General features: G+C 41.2%; 1 protein-coding gene across 1 annotated transcript; it reads right to left on the bottom strand.

Moving 5' to 3' along the window:
- Nucleotides 1–4,468: 4,468 nt before the first annotated feature.
- mpzl3 (myelin protein zero-like 3) lies at nucleotides 4,469–23,997 on the bottom strand. Its single transcript, XM_050072460.1, has 6 exons — nucleotides 23,773–23,997; nucleotides 20,795–20,961; nucleotides 9,289–9,502; nucleotides 8,013–8,169; nucleotides 5,640–5,709; nucleotides 4,469–5,393 (listed from the first exon to the last, which is right to left on the bottom strand). The coding sequence occupies exons 1-6, from the start codon at nucleotides 23,870–23,872 to the stop codon at nucleotides 5,313–5,315; spliced, it is 789 nt and encodes a 262-aa protein (XP_049928417.1). The 5' UTR covers nucleotides 23,873–23,997; the 3' UTR covers nucleotides 4,469–5,312.
- Between the last annotated feature and the right edge of the window lie 386 nt (nucleotides 23,998–24,383).

Here is a 24,383-nt window from a genome sequence, read left to right as displayed (position 1 = left end):
ATCACAATGAAGTCAGCACTAAGATGTTTATGATTGGGTGGTAAAATATGATGATGAAAGTTTTGCTAGTTGGAAGAAGAAAAGGATTTAATAGCAGAAATCTGCCTGCTACAGAGTCTTTTCGGTTTTTTTAGAAAATTTCTCCACATTAAAAAACTTTGTGATCCTGAAAGGACAAACAAAACACTGGTCCTAGACAGGGCCATTCGCATTTTTAAGTTTTTGCGTCGGCCACCATAGTTAGCAGCCCCTCCTCGCCGAGCAGCATTGGAAAGACATTTTCTATTTATTTATTTTTTGTTACATCAAGCTGCTTTATTCAGTGTTTTTATAGGTTTAAATCACTGAGTCCTTTTGTTCTGGAGAGGAAGAGACCTCTGTGCATAATCCAGCTCATGATAAAAACCTCCTTAACATGTGGATCTTAAGTTATCAGAGAAAAAAGGTAGGCACACATTAGCAGGTGTGAGACTAGCGACCAGTCTGTGAAGAGTCAAACAGCTTCAGAGAAACACTGATTTGTAACATGATGCTGCTTTATTCAGTGTTTTTACCAGTTTTAGTCACCGGGTCCATTTGTTTTGGAGCGGAAGGGACCTCTGGGGATAATTCAGCTTCTCTTAAATCCTCCTTAACAATGAACACTTAAGTGATCATAACAAGAAGTTCACACTTGGCACATGGGAGAGGTTTCAGCAGCTTGTAGTCTGCATTCCTCACACTATACGTCTCTAAAACCTACATGCTGCTCTTTTAAATTAAAACACTCAACTGGCCATCTAACCAGGAACAGAATAAAATTAGGGTTTTTTTTTTACAGTCAAATATTCTTGTACCTTTATACTTTTTCCCTACACATCTTACTGTAAAATGTATATTTAATATCCTACTGTAGATACATACAGTAGATTCAGCCCATTAGATTTTAGTTTCAAGTACGTATACTATATACTGTATACTGTATAAAAGAAAAACGTATTTTCTGGATCAGTGCATCTTCTCCTCACCTTCTCGTTCATTATGTATTGCGTGCGATGCCAATGTTGAATAAATTGTGGAAAACAATTTACCCATTGGGCAATCAAGCATTTCCTGTCCTGTCTACATTGTCCACAATAGACTTGAAAAATGACACTAAAATTCACATCTCCTGTTTTTACCAGGAAGCAGATAAACTGTGTCAGTGAGTGGGGAGTCACTTATTGCACATGCATACCAGCGATTAAATATATCACCCAATGATCCGTGTTGCACAAAATGTACCTTATATTTAATCTCTCAAGTAAAATTGTTAAGTTTGTCCATGTATCTTCAAAGTTTTGAACATTTAGTTTAGCGATAAACAACTCACTTGCTCTCCTTTCTCTCTCTCTCCTCTCAGTATGATCCGAGACAGCAGAGGACAATGACCCACAGGATGGAAATCAAAGGTTTTCCCCACCAGCTGTAACGAAATAAAAGTGGACCAGGTGTCCGCTTCTGAGCTGGGATGTGACTCCTACATCTGACACAGCTGCAGTAACACAATGTCACACAGGTGTTCTTTCACTAGGACACAAAATACTGACTCAGGAGAAAGTAAACTGACTTCTCTACAGCCTCAGCCTCAGTATCTCTTCTTAGTGTTGCGGCACATAATGCCACAAGGGAAGAGGGAGAATCAGTAGTAACATTGTAAAGGTGGAAAACTTGCAGTACAGTGCAGCAAGATAAATCAACTACCCAAGTAATACATGTTGACTTAACTTGATGATGGCTTGTGCCCTTTGATATTTACATTCTCAAGCTGATGATTTCTTTTGCTTTGTTTTTAAGTTTGCAGTGCTATATCGTAGGACTTTGTACAGTTTTTCCAACTATTTTAGCTCGAAGACCTTAAAATTAAGCAAAGTCCACCTTTGCCCACTAATCACCTGATTTGAGAACAGTTCTATCAAAGAGGCTTTTTCAGTCTGAAATTGCTCCATTTGAAGGATTTCTAGAGGCCTGAAGTGGTACATGAGAATTTCATGGAATATAAAACTAAAAAAAAAAGACTTAAAGACTGAAATATTTTTAATCAACTTGTGGCCCCTCAGATAGATGGCTCCTGTGATCCCTCATGGTGTCCTGACCCCTAGGTTGGGAACCACTGTGTTAAGGTCAGCCTGTTCTCATTCCCAGGTTTGACACTTTGTCACAGCCCTTGATGTATGATACCGACGAAGAAGGCACCCTTTGGTGTCTCTATGGACGCACCAGCCTTCAACTAATTCTGATGTAAACTCATCTGTGGCAATATTTGACACTCAGAGCAACTGACGTAGTATAAAGAGAGACAAAGTCTTTGTAGGGCGAGTGAGTCAGACAAACTTTCTGACAGCCTGTTTGTGTCCTGTGTAAAAACCAAACATCAATGCTGTTTTAACACGTTAAAAGACTTCATCTATCCATTACATATCACTCAAGTGATGTATTCATGACATTATTTTAACCCCAAACCTGAGTAGTTTTGTTGCCCAAACCTAACTGCAACCGTTGAGTTTCATCCAGGAGACAGCAATGCTTAACACACAATTGTTAAATGGTTCATTTATACTTCATTTACTTGTGAAAATAGATAAGTCCATTTCAAACGTTGTAAACATCACTGCCCTCATTTTACCATGCATCCTTTTAAGATGGCATAGCTATGAGGTCGTCATAATGTACCTTTTAATGGAGGCAGCGCTGTGGATGGCGGTGAACTGTGAGGCCAATAAATACATAGCGACATGTGGGCTATATTACCGCTTTTATTATATTCAGTTCCACCATAAAAGAAATAAATTAAAAAATAAAAACAAAAAAAAAACATGTAGAAAATCAGCAGGAGAGCTAGTTATCATTACATCTAAGCAGCTGGTGGCCGCAACATACAGCTTGCACTGATTTACATCGTGATGCATTCAAGCTCTATTCAGTAAAAATGAAGATTCTGTGAAGGCAAATTACATGTTCTCATGATGTGTTAAATGTAATCTTGTAAAATGTAGATTTTGGCGATAAACCTGAATAAATCCAGCTGTTTGAAGGAGACATTTGTTGATGTTTTCACAGCACTATAAAATAGATATTAGAGAGGGAATAATGAGTCAGGGCACTGACCTGAGCTATGCTACACTGCCCTTACAATCTCCAGTGGTACTGCTCCTTTATGTCCATTACCGTAAGCTTTCAGGAAATGTGCACAAGGTTGCGTTCAGCATCACTATCACAGGCGAGGCATGGGAAAGTGTTGCTACTTCATGACCTGGGATGATAATGAGTTGGTAAAGGAATAAATTGGTCCATACTGGTAACCACCAACATGTTTCCTGAGAAAACATGCACCTTTAAAATCAGTTAAACTCAAAGACTGAATAGAAGCGCTAAAGTTTTGTAATTCAGTCTGAATATGCTGCTTCTTACCTAGGTATTATGCACATGATGACATCACTTATCGGTGCACTTCCTATGATAGGTGTGGAGCTGGTTTGAGGTTCAGCCATCTCTGGGGGATCTGGTATCCTCTGGATGCTGCTGTTCAGAAGAGTTTTATATTTCTCTGTTAACATTTCCTGTATGCCAAGATTCCCCCCAGTAATAAAAGCAGACAGCTGAAATAAATTTGGATAAATAAGGCAAATACAGCACTTCATCTAGAGGGAAGGATTGGATCCTCCTTTCTGCTACACCCAAAGGGAGAATTCAGGTTGATAAAAAAAAAAAAACTTTTCACAAAAAATCTGGATTAATGGAGTGCCTAGAAAAATAAAAGCTAAGTAGAGCTATTGGAATGGTAAATCTGTAAATGTGACTGATAGTCTATTTGGCAGTGATGATATATCCCTTCAGCCTGGGAACTAGGAAATCTGACTGACCCGCTCTCTAACATTTGTCCAGAAAATCGAGTCCAGGCAGTCAGCTGCATATTTTCTTTTTTTCAATCAATTTTTTAAATCTTTTTTTCCCCTGCCTGACATGAGTAAGCTGTTGCCATGGTAGTTCAGATGAAGCAGGAATGATAATTGTTTCACCATAGCAGTGTGTGAATTATTAAAACCTAGAGGGCATGAATGAGCTGAATGAGAAATAGAAAAGCAAAAATGAGACAGAATGAGGACTTATCCTTGTCTGTGCGTTTCATTGGCGGGTTTTTATTAGGTCTTTTTATGACTCTCGAGTCCCACGACGGGGTGGATGAAACAGATGCTGCTGCAATTTGTGAGTGAAGCTCTGAGACTCCAGCCTGTCCTTAGAGTTTTTAAAGGAATATTCAAGAACATTCATGAATAGTGCAAAAGACCAAACAAAGAGAGAGCAGAGGAGAAAATGGTGGCCGTGCGCCATCAGCTTCACCAACCAATTGTCTCTGTTTGCGAACAAATGAACAAATTACTTTTATCAACTCGCTGGAAGCACCTTCATAAAAAAGTCATGTTCATCCCCTCATAAAGCCAAAAGAATCTGCTCTGCAACTATTTATTTAGGCAAAAATGTCACTACAAACTTAACAAAGCAAAACTGTACATCCAAAACAAAGACTCCATAAAAGACCACATCCAAACTCAGATATCCCCAAAATAAACTGAGCAATAAGTTGACACACACATTTACTGCTGTGGTTGAATAATGACATGGTACAGTAATGTACAGACACTGAAAATATAGGAAATACTGTATAAATAGCACTAGGTGGTCGCACTTGACATTCAAAATCAAACCATTTATTTTCTGTCCAAATATTAAGGATATAACAGAAATGTTCCACTACAGCTCAACATCAACAGATTTCATACAGCCGCTCTGACACAGGCAATAAATTAGAAAAAAATAATGCATCTATCTCCTTCACAAAAAGAACGTGACACAAATAAATCATCAAGATATAAAAATACATATAGTGCTCATCTGTGTGTTTGTGTTCGCACGTACAGGGTCAGCTGGTAGCTTACAGAATGACACCTGCTGACCCTGTACAGACAAAATAAACAAATAATATTTCATCAAGACTACAAGCTCTGAAATTTCGGAATAAAGACCTCAAACCTCGGAGCTTGTAGGCAAAATGTAAATTAAATCTATAGTGTAAATATAATGCTGGAGATGCATTATTCAGATTGTCTTAAGAAAGAAAGTATCATTCCAAAGCGGTCACCACAAAAAGTAAACATCACCAACGTGACTGGGTGAGTGGTTGACTGTGGCAAAGAAGACATGAATCCAGCATTCATTTCCATTCAGTACCTCCCACATGTAAGACACCAGCAGGCCTACATGTTGCAGTTATAGCTCCCCACCAGCAGGGTTCTCTACAACTGAGACTCAGCGTAGCCTTCATCCATAGGAGGCCTCTTTTTTAGGCTGTAATACCCATCTTCATCCTCCGAGTCCTGGACAGAGCAGAGAAGGAGACGGTCAGATGAAGCTTCATATAGAAACACACACACACACAGTCATCCAGACCCAGACACAAAACAACTACACTGGATGATCAATATTTTAAAAACCCTCAAGTCCTGTTGTCAGACATACAGGCCGTGTAAAATTAAACGTGAAATGGATCTGGCAGACATGTCTCATTAAGTTATTTATGGGTTGGAGGACAGTGTCGTATAATGAAACGTTATGTACTGTACCATCAGATATAGGTCACAGCATGAAGTCCCCTTTTCTTTGGCCCCTGGTGGGTGGATGCCGTACTCCTCTCTGATGATGAAGGCAAAATGGACAGCAAAGGTGGTTAGTAATGAAAATAATCACACTCAGAATCAACATGAAAAAGCCTGCCTGTTATATTTTAACACTGCACTGTATATATGCTCTAAATGTAGGCTCATTATTTTTACTGATTAAATACAAAGATATAAAACAAACTGCACTCAGATTTTTAACACCTCTGCATATTAAAAGAATGGTTTAACATTTTGGGAAATTTGCTAATTAACTTTCTTGCTGAGAGTTAAATGAGAAGACTGATATTTCTCTCATGTAGGGCCAGGCAATATAATGACATTACATCAATATCATGATTTTGGATATTGTGACATAAGTTTTGTCCTTTCCCTGTTTAAAGCTCAACAGGCTGAAAAAATTACTTCCCGCAATTAAGTGACTCATGTGAGTCAATGCCCGAATGCAGCTCGTCTGAGATCATCACATATAATACCGAGCCCGAGCCTAACCAAGCTGAACCTTCCCAAAAAGGACTATTTGGCCTCTAATCCCTGGGATACACCGCTGTGTATTTCCCCGTCAGAAGAGCTCTCTGCTCCGGCCGGGAGTAAGTACAGGGACCCTGACACAGAGCCTGGCTGTTCCCTCTCCTTCTCTCCTTGCCTGCACTTTTGAATATATATATTTTTTTTATTAAAGTTTTTTTTCTCCCCCCGAACAGCTCAAGCCCTACCTGACCAGGCCAATCAGCGCATATTTTCAGCCCGAACTTGGTCTGACATGTCTGACTTTTCGGGTCCCATCGGGCTCGGGTTGAGATTGAAAACTCTGGTAGTTTGTAAATTAAAAACTATAAACTTCTATATAAACAAACTGACTAGTAGCAAGTCGTGCACTCACTGTCGTGAGGTTTTGCAGTAACCACCAAACGGGCAGTGGAGTCTTGGCGTTACGTTTTCTAATAAGCAATCTGTTACTTTTAAAATATTACTGCAACTGTTATTTCCCTGTTTCTTTTGTTGCCATTTTGTGTGCATGTTTGTTGAAACAATAAATAACGTCACATGACTGTGGCTGCCTCAGAAGAAGGAGCTGCTGCTCAGTGGCAGAGAGCCAACTGCAGCATGTTTCAACATCTAACTCTGTGAATTACGGGTTTATTTCGACCAAACCAGAGTTGGTGATTGTTGAAACAGACAAACTGTATGACTATCAAGACTAACTAAGACAGCTTTAGAGTTTTTTTCTGCTGAGTTTGAATTAAGTCTGTTTTTCGATGAGTTAACAAGGTAATTATGCTAAAGTTAGCCATAGTTCTGTAAAAGACAGAAATTTGAATTGATGTATGGTTGTATTTTCTTCTTTAATAAAGAAAATAGGTGTAAGCTACAGCCCCACTGACATGTGCTCACCGTTTCCTTCTGTATTTGTCAAATGACCATGGCAAACAGTTTAATGTCTGTTTCTGTGGTTGTACTATTTCTTGATCAGTCTCTATACTGAGCAGTTGCTGGCTCCAGCTTTATATTTACTGTATACGTACGTATACACCATGAGTGGCATCAATCTTCTCATCTATCTGTCAGCAACAAGGCGAATAAGCGTTTCCCAAGATGTAAGATTATTCTTTGGAAAATCTGTTCCATTTCCTGCTTCTTCCTGCTTCAGTTTCCTGGTACTTGAGTGCAGTTTACAGGAAACAGAGTCATCTCGTTGTGGTTTTGGGAACTCCAAATGAAGAGAACAATGGGAAGAAAGTGAAAAAGAGATCCTGGCAGTGCTGCAGGTTACGCAGAGTACTTCAATAAATACTTTCACTCAATAAATAAGAAAAAGAAAGGAAAGAAAAAGAGATGATGTAGCTCCAGAATGGTCGGAACAAATAATGATAAACAGACCTTGTTTTTTTTAATATAATCAAAAACAGAAAATACTTGAGTTGCTGCTAATTGGTTACATAATCCTGTCCATGTTATTTATGCAATCTGTTCAACATGTATTACAGAGTAGCACTGGTTTGTTTAACATTTATATTCCTGTATTACATCAGTCAGAAGAGCAAATACCAGCTCCTGTGTGACTGCAAACCACAGGGAGTAACACTGCCACACAGAAAACAGCCTGCACATCAGCTAATTACAGACTTTAAAGCTGGGCGCCTCACAGATTCACAGCACCTTTCTTTCTGAAATCAGACCTTTATCTTTACGCATCTTCTTGTTTAACCTTCATCAAATTAACAATTCAGAGGCACATATATAACCATCAAAGCCTGCAATGACTACCAGTACCCCCAGGAGATCCGCAGCAGGGATTGGCTGAATAAATCCACTCACCCCTCTGTGACCTCTATGGGCGATCTGTAGGCCTTCGATTGGCTGCGCTGCTTCTTGGGACAGAGCATCCGTCCAATCAGAATGAGGGTGATGATGGCGGAGGGGAGGAGGATGAAAGCAAGGAGGACCGCAACGTCAGAGAAGCGAACGCTGGGCGCTGGAGAGGAGGAAGTGAGGTCGTTAGAAACACATTAAGAGGCTGTTTATGACCACACTTACACATGATGTCATGGCACACTTACAAAAGCATTAATTACACAGACATACACTTAACATACACACTACAGCTCATGCAGCATGTGTCACTAAGCACTGGCAGTAAATAACCACTTCTTACCAATTTAATAGTGAAAAATATGTGAACCCATAAAACAAGACAAAACTATCATCAGTCCTGAAAATATACATAATATATATTATTTTATTTCTCCTTAAAATAATAATTTCAACATGAGGGGAAATGTGCTTTTTTGCTCTCTTGTAAGAGTAATTTATTTATGTCTGTAAAGTAAATATGAGACTGGAGCTAGCAGACTGTTAGCTTAGCTTAGCATATATACTAAAACCAGAGGCTAGCCTGGCTGCGTGAAAAGGTGCAGCCCTTCTAAGGCTCATTAATCAGCACGCTTTATCTTTTATCTTAATTTGTACAAAAACAAACAATTGTTTTAAGAACCCATGTTGTCATTTCACTCTTAGTATGATGACAACTATAAATTTAGGTCATAAACATTTAGATCAGTCTGTAATTCCACTACTATCCTCCACTACATCTGTGCCTCCATCCATCTACTGTCTAACACAGCAGAGACAAGCCAAACTGAATAAGCCAGCACGGCGAACATCATGACAGGTTTACATAAACACTAAATAGATGTTTGGATTCGGCTGCTATCTGAAAAATATGTTGCTGGCAGCGGAACTTCTAAACTTCCTCTCCTCAGCCCCGTCTCTGCACATACACAGTATACAATTCATTTTAAGAAAAGCCAAATCCAGACACCTGAGGTAAAATAAGGACAAGCACTGGCAAGGATTAAAAATCACTCGAGTATGAGAGGATACATCTGATTATTTATCACAAAATGCATCTAAATGAGGTCACAAGAGGCCAGATTTGACTACTGTTAAGCTAAGGGCACTCAAGTGTGCACACAGGAGGAGGAAGTCCAAATGCACAAGGCTGAATATCCAGATAAAGAATTCTGATATTGTGTGAAGAAATGGGCCCTGCTTGGTTGTTTTTACATGTGTGTGTGTGTGTGCACAGTCTTACCCTTTGGTGTGACAGTGAGCACAGTGTGTGAAGTCGGAGACCCGTGGACATCAGGGGGGTTTCTGACAGAGCACGTGTAGGTCCCATTATCTTTCAACGTGGCGTTGACCAACAAAATGGAAGCTTCCCCGCGTGCCGGGATTCCCTCCCACCGGATGCGGCCAGCAAACTGACCGTCATTTGGAGGGAACGCCCGTGAGGAGAAGTGGAAGAACTAGAGAGGGTAAAAAAAAAAAAGTATTTGCATGAATCATATGGATGTGTTCAAACAGAGTGTGCCGTGGGAAAGAGTGTAAAGGGGGTGTAAAATCATATCTAATTAGATCTGTTGGTGCTGGGAGGAAGAAGAAAAAACTAACACAACTGGAAAGGTGAGATTAAAGGTATAAAAAAGAAAGAGAAATGCTGATGTACAAGGACATACTGTGCCTTTCTTATCCACTGTCTCAGACACAAGCAGCACGCTCACCTGGAAAGCAATGCTTCAATTCAACTCAACTCAATGATCAGCTCTCTTCTTCAGAGTATTTATAAGAATCATCACTCCTAAATCTAAGTTATCATTTTCCTGCCTGAGGGAAAGTGTCTCGAGCAACAGGTGGTGGGACAGATGGCGGTGGGACATTTTCTTTTGGCAATATTGTCGATCGCAGAGTGAAGAGGGCTGCCTGTTCAGTCGAAGAAATATGAATAAAAATCTGATCAAGCGCAAGGCCAAGAAGATTCACGTGTGTGTGTGAGGCTCTCGCTGAGAGAGAAAAACTGAACTATAGGTGTCTCCAAATCTGAATTTACCTTTTAATTTAACATTCACCGCGAGTCTGTTTTCAACAGCGAACTCCATCTCGCCGTTACTCCCACGTCAGGCTGACCCAGAGCTCTTCACAACATGACATCTGGAGTATGAGTGTGTTGTGCGTGTGGGTGGAGAGGGGGGAATGAAATTTGTGGAAATACTACAGTATGTTTTTCATAGAGTAAACTCAGAGTGAAGAGTTTGTGTTTTAATCAGTTTTATGGCGCACTGGTTAGTCACCAGTAAGCGGTGACGTACATGGAACAAATCTCAAGGTAAAAACACAAAAACATCGACAGGACACTGACAAGTCATTTCGTGGAGGTGAACAGAGACAGAGGTTGATTCTGAATTACTTTGCTTTCACCTTTTCTCTATAATTGTTTTACCCTTTGTTCTATTTCTATACATCTCATTTTTAACAAAACCTGAAAGAAAACAATGAGACTAAGAAGAAGAAACAAAAGCAAAAAAAAATCTAATCATTGAAAGTGGCAACAACCCAGGCTTTGAGAACTGAACACTGTATATTATTTCCATTACTATACTAGACTTGCGCCTTCTTGTCCATGTAGGGAGCATGTATGAAGTGGGAGTCCGTGGAGCAGCAGAGGGTCACATGGGATCACATCCTGAGGGCAAACTACTTCTGAGTCAGATCTCTGATCCAGGCTGTGTACGTTGACCTACCTCGCCCGGCAAATCTCCACATCTGAGGCAAGAGCGAAACACCAACTTGTGCTCTGTGCTCAGGAAGAGGATCCCTTGAGCTCATCTTTAGTAGCTGCCCAAAGGCCTTTGCGAAAGGCCACTACCACTGGCAGCATAATCAAGTGCTGCAAGCAGCAGCAGAGACGGTAGCCTCAGCCATTACCACGGGCAAACACCATCGCCCAAAGACAATCATCACCTTTGTTCAGGCTGGAGAGAAAAACATCCCACAACTAAGATCAGTAACTGGCCTCCTCGCCTCAGCAGCCGACTGGCAACTGAGAGTTGATCTCATCAAGCAGCTGCTGTTTCCAGAACACGTCGCATCAACAACCCTCCGTCCAGACATGGTCATCTTTTCTGACTCCACCAAACAAGTGATCATGGTAGAACTCACTGTACCCTGGGAAGAGCGCATGGATGAAGCCCAGGAGCGAAAACGTGCCAAGTACCAGGAGCTAACGGAGCAGTGCGAGAGGCAGGGCTGGAATACCTGCTGTGAGCCTGTGAGGTGGGATGTCGGGGCTTTGCAGGTCGGTCACTCTGCAGAGTCTTCACAAAGCTGGGGATAGTGGGGCTGGTGAAGAAGAGGGCCATCAAGAATGTCATCAATGCAAGCCGGGGACTGATCACCCCCAGCTGGGTCGCCTGGGTGAGGGTGTCTGATGTTTGAAAAGACCCGAAACACCCGATGATCCCAGGATACATCACTGACGATGCATCCCAGCACATCCACAGGATGTATTCTATAAGTAGAAATGTATTTTAGTGCACTCTTTGGCTGTAGTATGAGAATGTGTTAACAAGAAGCAGGCATACTGTTTATAATGGAAGCTAAAACTACTGAGCTAAATGGTAAAACTAGAAAGTGATCAAATATAAACCGAGATTCTGTCATTGTGTTGCCTATTTCTCGCCTGAAATGTTTTGAAGCTTATTTCGGTGCACTGTTTAACTGTAATTTGAGACTGTTTGTTACCATCTGGCCACCATTTTGTTTCCTATGTCAAAACAGCCTAGTTCACATTACATCACCCACCAGCAGGAGCGTTTATTAGTCAGGTGCAACACAGTGCATTTACGTTTTACCTAAAAAGTCGCCAGCAGTCGGCCCAGTGCATTAAATTATTTTTTCTCTGACTCCAGCTGCTGCAAGAGGCAGCAAAACATCCTTTCCTTTTTGTAGTTACAATTTACTAATATACGTAAAACTCTCCACAGTATGAACAGTGGTTACTAATATACGTAAAACTCTCCACAGTATGAACAGTGGTTACAAGAGCCTCAAAACCAGACACAACTCAGCCCTGAGCAGAGTGACCGTCCTCTACTGACCAATCAGACTGCAGTGTTCACAGCTCCACCTTTTTAGTACCAGATCTGTGTGCTAGGTACCCCAACAGAGGGGGGACCAAACATGGGGATGATACGGAACTGTTCCATACCATCCACAACTTTTCACAGTGAAAACAACAAAAAGTGCAACAAACTGAACTGTACCATGAAACAGAGCTGTAGTTGCAGGCCCCTTTTCTCTGTTTTCTCTGGCCATAAGCACCAATTGCAAAAGTATTTCTGTCTTTGCATAGACAGCCCAGTTTTATGAAAAGAGCAGTAAAATACTTCTTTTAGTGGTTTTCAAACTTGATCCACTCGAATGGTAAAAAAGGACAAAACTTGTTACAGGAGCACAAAAGAAACTTTTACATTAGAATAAAGAACTACTCATGCATCATAAGAGGCTGGTCATTACTCTCCCCACTATGCCTTGCACTGAGCTGGTTGAGTCAGATAAGGAACATGAAGACCTCAAGAGGCTTTTAGATTATTTGCAGGATAAGATCAGAGCTGCATGGCCTTCATCTGTGCTCTCAAAGCACAGCAAAAAGGAGTTATTGATTTCCTCTGAAAAACACTATGGATGTTTTTGCATTCAGCCAATTCATGCCGTTCCTTTCATATTAGACCTAAAGCGCTCTATTTTAAACACACAAGTGAAAAAAACAAATGCAAAGCGGTGCATCGTGGGTGCACAGACTGTGTGGGCATCTCTGCTATTTTGGTTCATGTAGGTGCAGCAGCACAAAGGGCTGGGTGAAGGTGACTATAGATCAGAGGGTGTGGTGATTAATAACTACAGTCAATCAGTCACATGACTGGTCTCATTGCTCTGAAACAGCCGTGCCAATCACAGTGACACATGATGCGGCTCATTAAAGGAAATATAGGCTTCTCCATGAAATAATGTTCCTATCTGGATGGAGCGACACGATGCGAACACACAGCACAACAAATCTGCAGCTGGAGGAAGATGGCGTGGGGTTTTTTTTAGGAGGTAAGTAATGCAATGATGATAGAGGGAAACAGTAAAAAACAGTTTGGTGAAGCATTTCTGACTACATCAACACAATGCTATGTCAGACATAATTCTTCTGTTTTTCTGTAAATTGTTACATCATATATTAAAATGTGACACAGCAGCATTTGCTTCATAATGCAGTCCAACAATAAAACATTTTAGGAATGAAAAGTCGGCTGTATGGCTTATAATTAATGAGCTCAAGTAATCCCAAGGTCTCTCCCATAAATGGGTAGAACACTGAGCAATAACCCACCAGATATGTTTGCAGAGGTGTGTGTGGTTGTTCTGTAGCAGCAATGTCATCTGCACAGTGGACACAGTCTGTAATGGCTCTGCACTCTGGTGCGGCGCTTCTCCAATTGCATGCTGCAGATTTATCAACATATGTTACCCGCTGCCTTCAGATGGCTGCAGGGATTTGATGAACTGAAGGAGAAGCTTTTGATACAGTATAAATCAGCTGTGGACAACAGACTCACTCAAGTTAATTTGTAGATAGATGCAGACTCATTTACAGACGTTCCTGCTTTAGCCACATTAAAGGTTCTGTTTTAACACAGGTTTAAACACATATAATGGGTGAAGAGTGTTTTTTTGCCTTATGTCTCTGCATTTGCTCAAAGTATTTACTTTGTTTTTGTTGACAAAATCACCATAGTTGAAGCTAAGTGACATCACAAAAAAGAGACGTGGGTCTGAAACATCTTTTCTCAGTGCAATGCCAAAGATCCATTTCTTTTTTACCAAAATACCAACTAGTATCTTTGCGCTGCCTCATTTGAATGAACCTCCCACCAGTTTGCACCTCTCCTCCTGCTTGTGCACTGGGCACTCCGCACTGTGGACCAAAACACCACACAGACGGGCAAAGCAAATTTCAAGGTCAGAAAAATAAACGGTCGGGGCCTTAAGTGTTCCAAAAGGCACAAAGCCACTCTAGTGAAGAGAAACAACATCAGCTTATAGTATAATAATGCTTTTTCACTCTCCCACCCTCGTATCAACAAGTGATGTGGGTCCTGGATGTTTGTCTAAATCCACAACCATGGGCAGCACACAGAAAGCATACATCATTCACAATGCCCCAACATCACAATCAATAGGTTTTGCAATGACATGTTTCAGACATTGGGGACCAACGCTTTCAGGTAATATAGATCAAATCAATACAGGTAACAGACTGACAGGATGTACCACATCTGGAACTGAGGTGAGCAGAGCAGCTGAGCCTCTCCAAGACCCTAATTTAAAACATTATTCTTTGCTCAGGTTTAAAATCAGTTCCTCTAAAATGCTTTCATTATGAACTCCATGTTTTTCAGTGTTTCCTCATAAAAATTTAGATGGCACTCAGACGAGGGAATATCTCTGTCAATGCCATGCCCAGTGTTTAAACAACTGCCAAGTTAATCAATTCTTCTTCGCCCTATATTCAAGCTTTCCAAGTCTCATGCAATTAAATACAGGCAATAAATCAGTTCAATTTTGGCAAGAATTCCTACAGATCCAAAATAAAAAACAGTATAGGCCTCACAAGCTTCCAAATCCCAATTTGCCAGAAAAAAAAAAAAAAAACACTATCGAGCACTCCATTTCTGTACTATACTGTACACAAATCATATTAACAACTAAAAGTATCACCCATAGCAATAATAAGAACTATACATGATGTACAAAGACTGCCAACAGAGCATACTGAGACAAGGAGAGAATGTATTTACAGTATGTTCTATACTGTATATGGAAAATGTCTGTACATTAAAATATGAAGAAAAACAAGTATAACCGCCCTGCGGCTGTATGCCTCCGTGCACCAGTCAAGTTTCTGTTAAAGTTTACATATACGTCTGTGAAAACATTGATGCTTCACAAACATCTTTCTGCCAGCAGCACAGAAGATCTATCCTCCTGACACCTGAAGTTTTGTTTGGTATGCATTTTTAATTTCTCCTAGCTATTTGGAATCAGTAGGACCCAACAAGTATAAAAAACTAAACACTGTCAATGCTAATTAAGTACCAATGTCCTCAAACGAGATGATAATAAAGTCCCAATGTCTTCAACCGAGTGCTTCCTAATTAAAGGGAAAGTGCACCCAAAAATGAAAATTCAGCCATTATCTACTCACCCATATGCCGAGGGAGGCTCAGGTGAAGGTGAAGAGTCCTCACATCACTTGCGGAGACCCCAGGGGAGAGGGGGTAGCAACAAAATTCCACCTAATGGAGGCTTACGGCGCCCCAGATTCAAACGTCCAAAAACACATAATTGAAACCACAAAATATCTCCATACTGCTCGTCNAAAATGAAAATTCAGCCATTATCTACTCACCCATATGCCGAGGGTGTCTTAGCATCTTAGTGTCTTAGCTTGTTACTGTTGCTTAAACTGGTCAAATTTGTTGTCATATCAAACTACACACNACTCTAAAACTTCACCTGAGCCTCCCTCGGCATACGGGTGAGTAGATAATGGCTGAATTTTCATTTTTGGGTGCACTTTCCCTTTAATAGTGTCTTAGCTTGTTACTGTTGCTTAAACTGGTCAAATTTGTTGTCATATCAAACTACAAAGTCATATGATGCAGCAAGCGGTGCAACCTGGACACATAGTCAGTGATGAACCTGGGGTCATCAGGTGTTTCAGGTCTTAACATCAGACATGCTCACCCAGGCGACCCACCTGGGGATGATCAGGCCCCAACTTGTGGCCAGGTAGCTCACTTGGCCACTCATCAAACCCCTCTTAATCCAAAACCAACAGGAAGCCTTTTCAGCAGCTTCCAAGATGTTCGTGATGGCTCTTCATCAATGCTGTCCGCAGATCCCTAAGAGTCCCAGGACCAGGTGTAGAGATCGCTCTGCCAAGCCTCTGCAAACCACTTCGACAGGCTCACAGCAGGCCTTACAACCCTGCCTTCGGCACTCTGCCACCAGAGATGCATATTTGGCTCTCTTTCTCTCTTGAGCCTCTTCCATCCTGTCTTCCCAGGGGACAGATCACTCCAGCAACACCACTTGCTTGGTTGCCTCAGACATCAAGATTATCATAAATAAACCAGTTTCAACCATAAAATGTGATCAGGTTTTGGACCTTGTCCCCTTATGCGTCAAGATCGGCTGCAGACTGACTTGGCAGAGATGGCTGCCACCTTGTTTTTACATGGATTAGTGTATGCTGGCTGATCATTCAAGGACTTGATGGCACAAAAAAGAGTCTGCGAACGAGGACTACAGGTCTAAGATAAGTAGAATGAAGTATAAAGTCAAGTAAACCCAAAATGTGATGTCCTCATGAGGACACAGGGTCTAAGGAGGATACACAATCAGCATAGTTTCAAGATTAGTGACCAAATGTCTCCCCTTCTGTTTCTGAGATAAGACGTTCAGTAATGACGAGAAAAAAGTTTTATACAGAACATTGTGATGTCACAGTGGAGCTGACCTTTGACCTATGACCATCAAAATCTTATCAGTTCACTGTAGAGTCCAAGGGGACGTTTGTGCCAAATTTGAAGACATTTCCTTAAGTTGTTCTTGAGATATAGTATTCACAAGATCAGGACAGACTGGCTGACAACCCGAAAACCTAATGCCTCTGGCTACAGCTATCGCTGGCCCTGAGGCATTATATGCAGACTTCTATCTTATTTAAAATTTGTCAAATCTGTCTTGTTCAGTATCTGTAAAAATGTTTTATAGAGCAGAACATGAAACAGTGCAGCCTTAATCATGATCATGCAAAAAATGTATGCCTACTGTGAAGGGAGTAGTTTTATTGCCTACAGGTTTACACACCAGGAAGAGTGCAAACATGGATAACTGTGTATGGCTTTTCAATAAACTGAGCCCCCCAAAAAAGCAAACACTGAGTCACCTGAACAATCACTGACACTGATACAGTTTTATGGTTTTACAGCAGTGTGTCTATCAGCTGGGTCTGTCTGAGGACACTGATTGCGCGCCTGGCTGATCATTCGAGGACTTGGCAGAGCGCAGCCTACATAAGAGCAGCTTGAAGCCACTGACTACGTAAGAGTCTGCTCAGTCTGGATACAAACATTAGACCCGATGATCCTTTTAAACTCCTGAGAAATGAAACGACGCGGCCAAGGATGTTGGATTGTTTTCAACTCTTATACAAATCTATATGATGATCGAGACAAAAGCTTCCACTGACTTAACAAATTTAAAAACAGTGTCTAAGTGAAGTTTTAGATCATCTTAATAGATTCATTTTTAGCATTATTCAGCAGAATTCAATCGCCAAGTTCTCCAATTACCATCAGCTTTCACAGATATTTGACTGAACATTCAGCCTCTCTCCACTCCAATCTACAAAATTAATTCTCATCAGGACTGAGGTAATTATGCAAGTCACTGAAGCACTGCAGCAATTCAGATTGACACTAAAGCTTTGGCTGCAAAATTATATTTTCTGATGGAGCTTTTCACATGCTTATTCATGGTCTTTCCCAGTGTGATATACGACTGGGGACACACAGGCCAATAAAGGAGCCAAAACTGCTAATGAAATTGGATGGAAAGTAAATGAAGGCTTAGAAATAGAAATTAAAAACCCCCAGACTTGGTTCCATCTATGGGCCGCATCAGAAAACTGCCACACGTTATTTATCTGTGATAAAGAGAACAAACTACCTGGGCTGGGTCGAAGGAAATACAGGCACCGGTGGAGCTTTTCCCTAAGCCAGCGCCTGGCACACCTTTTTACTAATACCTGTGCAGTTTCATGACATAATACCACGTTATCTGCTGACTGACACACACGTGCATACTCACTCTCACACCCTGTCAATGAGTTGTAGTTCTTCTCCCCCTACACACTTTCAGCCCAGACAACTACATCCTAATGACTAAACCAACAGCACTCCATATCAGCGGAGCCACAAAACATTAGCCTCCACTTAACTCTGAGTGCTCCTATAGGAAATGATGGCATATAAGGTTGCAGCTACCACACTATGGATTCCAATGGTCCAAATGCAATTACATAGAACCACACTTGATGGCTATCTTCAAGTACAAATGGAACTGCTTAAATTATGTGGTGGATTTTTAGTGGATTGGTCACTGAAACTGAACCCGGAGTGTGCAAGGTTGGAGGACTGAGTGCAGTTATGGGTGGAGATGGAAACATCTGAACGCATTTCAAACAAGACCACGAGACCACAGCAGAGGAAGGCGTATTATGGGAGCTGACCAGCCGGGGTTTCCTGGGGAAGCCTTCAGAAGACACAAAGGCTGGGCTGGAATGTGAACGGCTAAAAATCTGGACATTACTTTAACAGTGAGGCTGATAATTCAAACTTATCGGTACGCACGGTATCTGCACTGAAACTGAGACTGAGCCGAGTTTGCTTCAGGATGCAGGTTTACATGAAGGTTCAGATATCAAGAGCAGTCAAGCTGGTCAAGAATGCAAATAAAGCAGCCAGATATTCAAACAAGTCGTGTTTGTACAGAGTGAGCAATGGAAGTCACATACCCATACATGGTATGTAGGTTGCTTTGAGGTTAAATGGAAACAACTTCGAGGAGACTGAAGTTCTGCACACATTTTCAAGTAATAAAAAGTTTAATTAACAATTGCTTTTAATTATTTTTAAACAGTCTGCAGATTATTTTCTTCATTCTCGACTAATTATTTAGTGAATAAAATGACGGAAAATATGTGTTTACAGTCACAGGTTTAAACTATTAATATCAGCATAGGAGCCATGAATTAATTTAGGTGGTCTGAGTTTGGTTCACTTCAAGTCTGCGGTGCCGTTCACTTCACCTGTGCCTGTCAACACAAAGCGCTCCAGGTTCGCTTTGCTCTTTGCCATTGTATTTAGCCCTTTAGATCACATGCTATTGCACTGGGACACTAGGAAAAAGAGGCAAAACCACGTTGGCCTGTAACGCTTGCAAGAACTCAGGGCAAGGAGTAGTTCGGTCCACGGAAGATACTGAATATCTCCAGAAGTGGAATGTTACATCCAATGGCAACAGTCTACAGTACAGGGGCGAGGGGCTTTATAACCGCACTGCAGTGCAACGTCCTTTGAGCGCCAAGTTATGTGGATTTGTTTTGTATTACCTACTGCATATAACCTAAGGGGTAAGAAGAAAAGGTTACATATTTAAAGCATGAAGTAATGTCTTAAGTAAGCTGTGCACCATTATTATCATTAGTCTTTTGCTATGTATTTTATTATTCATATATTTAGCATGTTTTGTGGCCTTTGCTTTACCGTCCATCCATTTTCAACCACTTATCCGAAGTCGGGTCGTGGGGCACACTTTCCAGCTCCTCCTGCGGGACCCCAAGGTGTTCCCACGCCAGATGAAATACATAATCCCTCCAGTGTGTTCTGGGTCTACACCAGGACCTCCTACCAGTGGGACGTGCCCAGAACACGTCTAACTGGAGGCACCCAGGAGGCAGGAGCAGCAGCTCTACTCCGAGCTCCCTCCGGATGTCTGAGCTCCTTACCCTATCTCTAAGGCTGAGCCCAGCCACCGTTCCGAGGAAGCTCATTTCAGCCGCTTGTATCTGCCTCCTCAGTCTTTCAGTCATTACCCATAGCCATTACCCATACTTTTACTTTCCTTTAATGTCATTTTAATTATGTATACAAATGCATACGTACATTTGTGAGGATATATGTGTATATAATGTCTAATATATGGGGGATTTTTGTTATACTCTTTGGATCATGTCTTGTGTGTCAGACAAAGACAAAAAAATTATAAAAATAATAAAGATAAAGGTCAGAAAATAGCACAAAATGTCAATCACCATTTCCCAAAGCGGAAAGTAATGTCTTCAAATGTCTTCTCTGTCTGACCTACTGTCCAAAATCCCAAAAATGTTCAGCTCACTGTCATAGTGCGCAACTAAAACCAGCAAATCCTCGCACTTAACAAGCTTGTGGCAGTGTTTTTTTGTAATTTTTGCTCAAAATATGAGGCTTTTGCTTTTCTTTAATGTAATTTTACTTATGTGTGCATTTGTGCGGATATATGCGTATATATAATGTCTGGGAATTTTGTTTTACTTTTTGGATCATGTCTTGTATGTTAGACGGAGATAAAAAGAACAAAAAAAAAGAAGGGGAAAAGGTCAGAAAATAGCACAAAATGTCAATCACCGTTTCCCAAGGCACAATGTACTATGTTCAAATGTCTTGTTTTCGTCTGGACAACAGTCCAACATCCAAAAACATTCAGTTCACTGTCATAATGGGCAGCTAAAACCAGCAAATACTCACATTTCACAGGCTGGTGGCAGTGATTATTTTGTCATTTTTGCTTAAAGACTGACGATAAATCGGGGCGTCGGTAGCATAGTGGATAGTGCCGGCGCCCCATGTACAGAGGCGATGCCTCGCTGCAGCAGTCGCAGGTTCGACTCTAGCTTGCAACCCTTTGCTGCATGTCAACCCCCACTCTCACCCCATTTCAATCTGTCCTGTCCATTATATGCACAAAGCCCCAAAAAATTAACAAAAAAAAAAAAAAAAAGATTACTGTCATAATAAATTAATCAGCTAATCAGCTCTGCTGAGTGCAGCCACAGAAAGAAATGTTCATTAGTTTGTTCAACGTTATTTTAATAAATGTATACTCACTGTCAGTGGCGGCCCTCCACTCTGGGGCCTATAAGACCAGTCAACACTCATCTTACTGGTCGGCCTACTGGTGGAAGTGAAAGTGCAGGACAATGTGACAATATCCCCTTTAGATGCATGGAGCTCTGGTGGGGTATTCACTGTGATGGAGGAGACTAGGGAAGGGCCTGGAGGTGAAAGGACAGAAAGGAGGAGCAGAAAAAAAAGACGACACAGTGACACAGAGGTGAAACAGGAAACAATGTGAAAAGAGCAGATTTACACGTTTCAGAAGAATGAAGAAAAGGAGTGGTGGGAAAAAAACAAAGAGAAAGTAGGACACACTGTGAGTGACTTTTACTCACTTACTGTAAGCAAAATAGTGAATAAACAACCTGATAGCATCAGTGCTTACACTGCGGTGGCAAGAAAGTGTCAGCACAGCAAATTTCTCCTGATAGACGCTGAACTGAGACACATTCTCGTAAAAGTTTCTCACCAGCCTTTCTTGTTGTATCTGACAGACTTACTGCACATCTGTCTGTCAGGGGGCCTTCAACATGCAGATAAAGCTATGTCCCTGTGTCTCTAACTGTGTTTTCATTTTTATCACTTCACTCAGAATGCCAAGGGAGGCCTGCCAGAGTAGTATCTGCAACAATGATACTGAAGAGCTGAATTCTTCTGCTTCTGTTGAGAGAGAACCTGAAAATAATTTGTGACATTGAGTCATTAATACAATGTTTTTCACTGATAAATGTTGAGTTGAGTTAATTTTCTTAGAAGGCAGGCAAGCAAGTCAGGACGGCTGACATCACAACAACAAACTAACAAAGATAAATTCTAGGGCTGCCCCTAGAATAGTCAACCAAATGTTACTTGACCAGAAAGGTCATTAGTCGGCAAGATTTCATTGGTCACTTATTTACAAAAAAAGCAGTTAAAAACACAGCATGTGTACGGCCCCTAATTTCCAGGGCTGGTACCTGCGGTTATTCCACAGGCTAGTTAATAACATGTCGGGCAGGAAATCCAAAGTGTGGGATCATTTTGAGAAGGTGAAGGACGAACCCAAGGTGATATGTAAACTCATCTTCATTGGTCGACTACAAACATGACGTATCATCTGAAACATGGAAGTAGCTACATGCCCATTAGCCCACAGCGTCATTAACAGGCGGCTCGCTCAGTGTGTGACGTGCACTTGTAGATAAAATATAGGCCTATATTAATGAAGGTTCATTAGTACGGTTTTGTATTTCTCTGTAATGTAGCACAGTGTTAACAATGTTACTGATACTATTCTTTCTCACACCTGTACCAACTATTAGGCCAATCCAATCAGCTATTTCCCTGAATAAGTGAAGGCTGTGACGTGCTGGTGGCGCTAGAGGAAAAGCTGGAAGATCACCCAAAGTCATTGGACTTTATCATCTTGGGACCTTTAATATCTTTAGCAAATTTACAGCTACCCATCCAATAGTTTTTGAGATATTTCAATCTAGATCAAAGTGGCAGACCAGCTGACACTGGCATCCCTAGAGACACACAGCTAGCGTGGCTAAAAAACAAAGGTACTATCATAACGTATCACTGCCTGTTGTCTGTGTTGTTTGTAAAATGTGTGTCAAAATGGATGCCTCGTCTTCCTCTATAAACCTAACCTGAACCTTTAACGTGAACCTATTCTGCAAAAAACTGGCTACATTTGTATGTCAACACCCCATTACTGAAATTAATGCACAGTCAAAATGAAACAGTCCTCCATTTCAAAGCAAAGGCCTCAAACCGCCTTTCCTCCGAGGACGAAGCAAGAGCAAAAAGCTCAGCTATCAGCCGAAATATCAGAAGGACACCACTGTTTCCATCCGAGACCACAAAAGCCGCGATAAGGACAAAGTTTATCTTACACTACAAAGTGTACAAGATATCACACGATCAGCCCGATTCATCTACAAAAGACCCCAGGGTGAGCGAGTCGACAACACGAACAAAGCTATCTCCTCATAAAAGTTGAAAATCAAGCAGAGGAGCCTTGAAAGCGGAACCACTCTTGAACTTGAAGACATGACAGTGCCAATCTTGTAATTAGTGACGGGATAGGAAAGCTGGCAGCTCATCAGTGGTCACGTTGACACCTAGTCAGAACAAAGACAGCATCACATTTCCATAGCTTCCTAGCTGTCTTCATGTGACCCTGGCAGGAGAAACTGTGGGCAAGTATTTGTCAAGTAAACACAAACCAAAGTGATACTAAAGCTTCATGTTGCCTGTGTTCTTAGACACACAGTAGCCATCGCTGCACACATCTTTCATTTCTATTCCTGCTAAAACAAGTCAGATGATTTCAGAGTGAGGCAAACAAGCGCCTGCAGTTCAGAGCCATGTTTGTAATGTAATTGGCAGAAGGACAGTGCTCTTAACTCACTGCATACCAGTTGTCAGATTCCCTCCGAGCCTGGCTTCTTACACTGGCCTGCTCCTGAATCCACAGTGGCAGCAAGCATAACATCTAAGATGAAGATTTAAATGGACTATTTTGACTTCTACTCACTAAATTAAATCAGTAAGTGACAGGCATGTAAGACAGAGTGTGCCTGGGGTAGAGTTCACTACAGTTTCACAATAATGTTCTTACTGGAGGTCTGTGTTTGGTGTGTCCATGTTAAAGGCAAGATTAAAGCATAAGGCTGCCTGTCTGAAGCAGGGAACTGCCTTTAAAACCTATTAATCAAACATGGGAAGTCTTATCATGGCGTTTGATAGTGTTTGCAAAGTACTTCTCACGCAGGCCTTCAAACGAAACGTGGACCACTATAAAAAGTTTGTAAACGTTACAGGAAACTCGAAGTTAACCTTATTATTATGCCAAAATAGCCCGGTTGTTGCTACCAGCAGTGGCAGAGCTACTACAACACACATTAATCTACACGTACAGAGTTTGTCTGTGCTGTAGTGTTGAGACACAGCGTCGTGTAAGCGGAGCTCCGTGTACTCACCGAAACAGCCGACCAAACACAGCACCAAGAGCGCATTCAGAGCGATGTTCCCCGGACCAGGTCGACGCATTTTAACATGTGAAAACTGGTTCACTCGCATGATGATAAAAAAAAAAATGTCGAAGTTGCGTCAAAGCTCTGAAAACATTCCGTCCATTATCTGTGTTGTCATGACTCAGTGTCTCCGTTGCGCCTGCACACAGCGGGCTGACCCTCCTACCTGACAAACAGGTGTATCAGGAAGTGGCTGCTGGATGATCGGGAGTTAAAACAACATGTTAATTATAAACTTAAATGAAGGGAGGATAAAAGTAGGATTATGTAGTGACTGTACAGTGTGTTTATAAATCTGCAATCTGATATTCTAACAACTGTCAGTGTTAGGGAGCTGACGCCTACATATCAGTTTAGTAAGATAGTTTAATCACATTTTCCAGGACCTTGCTGGTTGTAACTTACCTTTCTGCCATTTTTGTGAAGTTTACTACTAAAACTATGCAACTGCTGGCCAGTAAAGGAAAGGACTAACTTATTTTATTTTATTATTATTATTTATTAATTTTGCAATTGCCAATTTTGCCATTAATTTTGCCATAATCAAACCCTCTGAC

Source organism: Epinephelus moara, chromosome 2 (assembly GCF_006386435.1).
Source record: "Epinephelus moara isolate mb chromosome 2, YSFRI_EMoa_1.0, whole genome shotgun sequence".
Taxonomy (NCBI): domain Eukaryota; kingdom Metazoa; phylum Chordata; class Actinopteri; order Perciformes; family Serranidae; genus Epinephelus; species Epinephelus moara.
Note: the sequence above shows the minus strand (reverse complement) of the source record. Positions and strands in the feature narration are given on the sequence as shown.

What these genes read in the sequence shown, in the direction of transcription:
- mpzl3 (XM_050072460.1), bottom strand. Translation starts at nt 23,872, where the DNA reads ATGCGAGTGAACCAGTTTTCACATGTTAAAATGCGTCGACCTGGTCCG. An exon ending in CCCATAGAGGTCACAGAGGG is followed by an intron (nt 5,710 to 8,012) that starts GTGAGTGGATTT and finishes CTTCATCATCAG; the next exon opens with AGAGGAGTACGGCATCCACC. An exon ending in GCTGTGACCTATATCTGATG is followed by an intron (nt 5,394 to 5,639) that starts GTACAGTACATA and finishes TGCTCTGTCCAG; the next exon opens with GACTCGGAGGATGAAGATGG.